The 5,924-nt window shown below is 55.0% G+C and overlaps 1 protein-coding gene across 1 annotated transcript in view; it reads left to right on the top strand.

Annotated features, from left to right (window-relative positions):
- The window catches only part of IBSP (integrin binding sialoprotein), a 3,866-nt gene extending 1,903 nt beyond the window's left edge, over positions 1-1,963 (top strand). The window contains exons 5-6 of the mRNA XM_029085791.1: positions 980-1,078; positions 1,382-1,963. Coding sequence (XP_028941624.1) covers positions 980-1,078; positions 1,382-1,963 — 681 coding nt within the window. The remainder of the gene's footprint in view (positions 1-979; positions 1,079-1,381) is intronic.
- The last annotated feature ends 3,961 nt before the right edge of the window (positions 1,964-5,924 follow it).

Genomic DNA, 5,924 nt, shown 5'->3' with positions numbered 1-5,924 from the left:
ATGCAGCTGCTCTTTGGGGCTGCTCCTTTCCTTTCAAGGGCACCAGAGTGGTGGTGGCTGTGTCCAGGCAGGGATGCTGTTTTCCTTCACTGGCAGGGGGGTATCAGCAAGATAAATCATGATGGACAGCCCCAAGGTCAGTTATAGGTATGTAGAAAGCAGTGTTATATCTGCTGCTGGGTGGGGGGCATTGCTCCCAGGGGCACAGCCAGCTGCACTGTGCCATTTGGTGGCTCCTCCGACAGAGAGAACAGCCTGGGTTATCTCTGGCATCAGACATGCCCATATTTTAAGTGTTTGAGTTGGTCCAAAATGCCAGGGTGAGCATCCTTGGAGCGTGAGCAGCGAGGATTGCACAGGGTAGGGATGGCAGTGACCCCACATCTCTCCCTGCCACGGCTGGGTTCATTTGCTGGTGGCAAGGTGCTCCTCCTCCCAAGCTGGGAACAGAGCGAGCTGCCCCACCAGTGACTGCTCCAGGCTCTGCTTGCATTTGGGTTATTTATTGCCTTTTTTTAGCTGTGCAGACTGCCACACATCCCGCTGAGAGACCCATTCTGCTGCGTGGTCTCTGGAGCCGAGCGGTGTCACCAGCTTCTTGCTGGTGGGGTTGGGGCTCACGCCTGGCTTGGAGCCATCATGCTCTTGCCAGCTCACTACACCCAGTGCGTAGTGTGTCCGCACGTAGTGGCTTGCTTTGTGTGTTGGAAACTGGGAGAGGTAACTTCAAAAGCCAACCTTTAGATGCTTCGTAAAGCAAAATGTGTAGCCAGAATGGGAACACCCAGCTCCAGCCACCACCACTTAATTGCACGGCTCGGGCTGCCCTGCTGCAGCTTCTCGATTTCAGCTTGGGACACGACCCATGGGAAAGTTGGAAACTCGGAGCGGTGCCCAAATGCTGCACGGGCACGTGGAGAGCTGTGTGCTCCACTCCTGCTTCTGACCACCCACCCTGTCCTCTCCCCTGTCCTTGCAGAAGCCATCCCATGCTGGCACTGAGGCAGCTGGCCACCCTGCCGGAGCAGCCCCTGGGGACAGCCAGGACAGGCTGGGAGATGTCGCATCCCCCCAGCAGGTTTGGTTTGGAGGGGCTGGAGGGGAGCACTCCTGGGGAGGAGGAGGTTCACTGCATGCTTGCTCGCACCCACGGGATGCCCTGCACCCCATTTCTGCTTGTGCAAGGTGCCCACAGCTGGGCCAAGCTCTGAGCATTAACCCGGTGGGAGGGTCAGAAGGGACATCCCAAAAACGTAGCCTTGCCATGCAAGGTGTGGGGTGGGATGCTCAGCTGTGCCCATGCCTGCCCCATGCCACATGGCACCAAAAAGCTGCGACCTCCTCACACCCAGCTGTGGTATTTTACCTCTACCAGGGCAAGGGCTGCCAAGAGCCCCTGAAAGGGGGCAGGAACAGCGCTGCTGGCAAGGGGAGCGACTCTGAAAATGAAGACAGTGATGAGAATGAGGAGGAGGAAGAGGAGGAGGAGGAAGAAGAAGTAGCTGAGAATGAGAATGGCATCAACGGCACAAGCACCAACACCACTGAGGGGACAGATGGACCTCATGGCAATGGCACTGCGGTGGCAGAGGAGCACGCTGGTGTGGCTGAGGAAGAGGAGGAGGAAGAAGAAGAAGAGGAGGAGGAGGAAGAAGAAGAGGAAGAGGAGGAGGAAACTGAAGTCACCACCATCATCAGCACCACCAGTGAAGATGGGCTGTCCCAAGCAACCACCATGGGAGATGGGGGACTCACAGATGCCACCACAGCTGGGGAGCAGTGGGAGTACGAGGTGACGGCAGGGGACCATGGCCGGGGGGATGAAGGCACCACTGCTGACAGCTACGGGGAGCAGGAAGAATACGCCCGTGGGGACAGCTACCGGGCCTACGAGGATGAGTACGGCTACTACAAGGGGCACGGCTACGACGTGTACGGCCAGGATTACTACTACAGCCAGTAAGCACCTGCCCCATCCCACTCAGGACCGTGGATGTAAGGCTGGCTGCGGCCGCCGCGTGTGGGAGGGGATGCCGGGCGGCTCGCAGCGCGCACCAGCTCCCTCCCAGGCTTTTTTTTTTTAATTCTTATTTTAATTTTGGTATCTGGCAAAGCGAAATGAAATAAAGCAACTGAACTGAGCTCGTTGGTGACCAAGGGTTTGCCGCCGAATTTGCCGGGGTTGGCAGGGCAGCGCGGTGCTCGGTGGGTTGAAGGGCTACAGGTGCTCCTGCTGCTCAGCGCTCAATCTGCTTTCAGCACAAAAGGAGGGAGGAACAGGAAAGCCAACGGGGAGAGCTTCTGTAAAGCCCCCTCTGAAAAATGGAAGGGTGTTTTTAAGGTCAGTGAGGAGGGATTATTGCCACATCTTATGTAGAGTTCAAGTGAATTTGGGATAGGTGGGTGACCATGACTTTACCATGTCTTCTGCTCCTCAGTAGCGTGGCTCCCAAGACATTAATTTCTCTTTCTGTGTATCACTAGCTGTAGATGCACACTCCTGTAAGGAGAGCTTTGCTTCTGCATCCCTTGTGGGTCCCACCAAGGCCAGGTACCTCAGATGTGTTTCAGACACAGGAGCTGCAGCCCAAAATGGTCCCTGTCTCTCCCTGCCACACAGCCCTGTCCCCAGGGTAAGGTAGGGCTGTCACAGTGACAGTGGCATGTCCACTCACCTCCTGCATCAGGGATGAGGATGACCAGCTTGTGGTCCCCAGGATCATTGCCCTGAGTCACCTCCCCATGGGAAGTGTGGCCCTGGACAACTGGGGGATCAGCACAAGGGATGGGGAAGGACCTCACTCCAAGAAGGACATGGAAGTGCTGGAGCGTGTCCAGAGAAGGGCAACGGAGCTGGGGAAGGGTCTGGAGCACAAGTGTGATGAGTTCCCAGCTGAGGGAACTGGGGTTGTTGAGCCTGGAGAAAAGGAGGCTGAGGGGAGACCTTCTCGCTCTCTACAGCTTCCTGAAAGGAGGGTGTAGCAAGGTGGGGATGTGTCTTTTCTCCCAAGTAACTAGTGATAGAACAAGAGGAAATGGCCTCAAGTTCCACCAAGGGAGGTTCAGATTGGATGTGAGGAAGAGTTTCTTTGCTGAAAGGGTTCTCAGGCACTGGAATGGGCTGCCCAGGGGGGTGGTTGAGTCACCATATCTGGAGGTATTTAAAAGTCAGGTAGATGGGGTGCTCAGAGATATGGTTTAGTAGTGGACAGGTACGGTTGGACTCGATGATCTTAAAGGTCTATGATTCAGATCCCACTGGGTTCCAGGCAGGTGCCCCCATTTAGGAAAAGTGATAACCCTCACACACAGGTTATGGCAGGTACCACGCTGTCCTCATGCTCCTGGAAAGGAAACCTATCTTCAGCTCCTGCTACAGGTCCAACTGCAAAAGGAGTTTCTATTCTAACAGCAGCCGCTGTACAAAACAGCTTCTGTCTGCTGAAGCCGGGCTGCAGTTGCCAGGGTAGGTAGTGGGTGCTGCTGCAGGGTGGGCACCCTCGGGGACAAATCCCTCCGGTGGCACTGGGGAGCCCTGCACACACTCACAGCTGGTGGGGCAGGACATGAGAACCTCAGCATCCACATCCCCAGGGGGTCAACAAAGACGTCAGGGAACCAGCATGGACAAAGGGCCTTGGCACTGCCAGGGACTGGATCCTGCTCCCATGAGATGCCCGGCCCCGTGTGCGTCAGCCCCCCCGGGCACCTGGCCAAAGCTCTGCTGTCCCAAGCCAAGGCACACCGGCTGGCTGCTCCGTTAGCCAAGGGGTGGCATCCAGCTGCAGCTCCCTGGCCAAGGGAAAGGGCAAATTTCCTCCTGGCTCTGAGGTTTGCTCCCACCTGAGGCTGGATGCTGATGGTTTTAAGCATTTCTGGTGTTAGTGCAGCAGTTGTGCTCACTCCCAGCATTGGGGTCCAGGCTGGGTGGCTGGTGGGATGGGAGCTGCTGTCACTGTCACCGCAGTGAGTGGCTGAGCCAGGCTGGCTGCAGCAAAGGGAACCCCCCTTGGCATACACGTACGTGACCAGCAAAACCATCAAAGCTAGAGGGGGATGAGAGGAGAGTACGTACGTCACGCACATCCTCGTAGCACCTTCCCACAGCAAAGGTGGGTTTGGAGGGACCTGTGCAAGCAGTGCATGAAAAAAATAGTTGTTTGGGTTTTTTTTTAATTTCTCTTTTTTACCACTCTTCTATTTTGCATTTGCACCGGGCTTAACTCACAGGGGTTGAGGTGGAAACCCAAAAAGCAAGTGTCCCAAGCTACAACGTGGTGGTGGCTCTCAGCATGGCCAGTGCTGGCCCACAGTGCTGGTCATGGGTGGGCTCAGTGTATCGCCCATCCCTTTCTGTGGCTTTCCCATGTCAGTCATGGTGAGCACACGATGTCCCACTGCACCCCCCTCTTATCAATAACCGGGCTGGATGGGTGCCACGCTAAGATCTGCGCTAATCATCGAGCAATTTCGCCTTCAGAACAGATATTTATAAACCATGCTTTCTGTTTATCCAGCCAGGTGGAACATTTGATAGCTGTCTTCCACCACAAACACATTTTTAGCTGGAAATTACTCCCCCTGGTTATCTGCGGGTGCTGTCAGCCCTGACAAATGTCCCTGGGCAGGAGCTGATTGGCTCCACACACCCTGGGGCCAACTTTAAATTTCAGCAAAGTGGACACAAGCTCCAAGGTCTGTCGCTGGGACCTGCCTCCGACGGGGAAAAGGTAATTTTCTTACCTAGTTTGCCTGCTCTGTCTCTTCCTCAGCCTCCCCGAGGAGGACATCTCCTGCTTTCACTCTGGGCAAGCTGTGGTGGGGACGGGGAGATGGCCAGAGCCTCGGCTGTGCCTTTCTCTGTGTCACACTCTCTTGAGCTTGTGTTCCTTTGTACTGCTGAGCCTTGTGCATTAATTTCCTTCTGATGTTTTCTGGAGCAACAATTCACATGGCTGAAAATAGTCTCCAGGGCTGGACCTCCAAGCCCAAGCCAGGGTGGATGGGTGAAATGAGAATTATTAGCCAACAGAACTATTGTCTCCTGCTGCCCAGCGGTGCTGTTGAAAACAGCATGTGAGTTTCTTAATTCAGACCTAACAACCGTATAGCTTAGCTTGCAGCATTTTCAGTGGTCATTTCTTGTGGCGTACCTGCACCTCGAGTGCTGGGTTCAGTTTTGGGCCCCTCACTCCAAGAAGGACATGGAGGTGCTGGAGCGTGTCCAGAGAAGGGCAATAGGGTCTGGAGCACAAGTGTGCTGAGTTCCCGGCTGAGGGAACTGGGGTTGTTGAGCCTGGAGAAAAGGAGGCTGAGGGGAGACCTTCTGGCTCTGTCCAACTCCCTGAAAGGAGGGTGGAGAGAGGTGGGGGTGGGTCTGTTCAACCAAGGAACAAGTGACAGGACAAGAGGAAATGGTCTCCAGTTGTACCAAGGGCAGTTGAGATGGGATGTGAGGAAGAATTTCTTTGCTGAAAGGGCTCTGAGGCATTGGAAGGGGTTTCCCAGGGCAGTGGTGGAGTCCCCATCCCTGGAGGGATTGAAGAGTCGTGTAGACATAGTGCTACAGGACTGGGTGTAGTTTGGGACTTGTGAGGTTAATGATGGGACTTGATGATCTTAAAGGTCTTTTGCAGTCAAGGCAATTCTGGGACTCTGTGATTATCCACTCAAGTGGCTTTGACAGAGTAAATTAAGAAGTTTCAACATCTGGTGACAGACCACACACGTGGTGCTGCTGGGTGTGCCTGCATCCTTGCCTTGCCATTGTATGCACGAGGAGAGAGCATCACCTTTGCTCTGAGAAGTGCAGAGAGGCAGAGCGATGCTGAGGGCCATCGCAAAGGCTGGGGAAAGGCAGGGTCACTGGATAACCTCACTGCCATGGAGGCTTTGGGACAGCAGGAGCGTTTGGGTTTCTGATG

The sequence above is a fragment of the Antrostomus carolinensis genome, unplaced genomic scaffold, assembly GCF_000700745.2.
Source record: "Antrostomus carolinensis isolate BGI_N321 unplaced genomic scaffold, ASM70074v2 scaffold29110, whole genome shotgun sequence".
Lineage (NCBI taxonomy): Eukaryota > Metazoa > Chordata > Aves > Caprimulgiformes > Caprimulgidae > Antrostomus > Antrostomus carolinensis.
The sequence above is the reverse complement of the archived record's forward strand: the minus strand, read 5'-3'. Positions and strand labels throughout refer to the sequence as shown.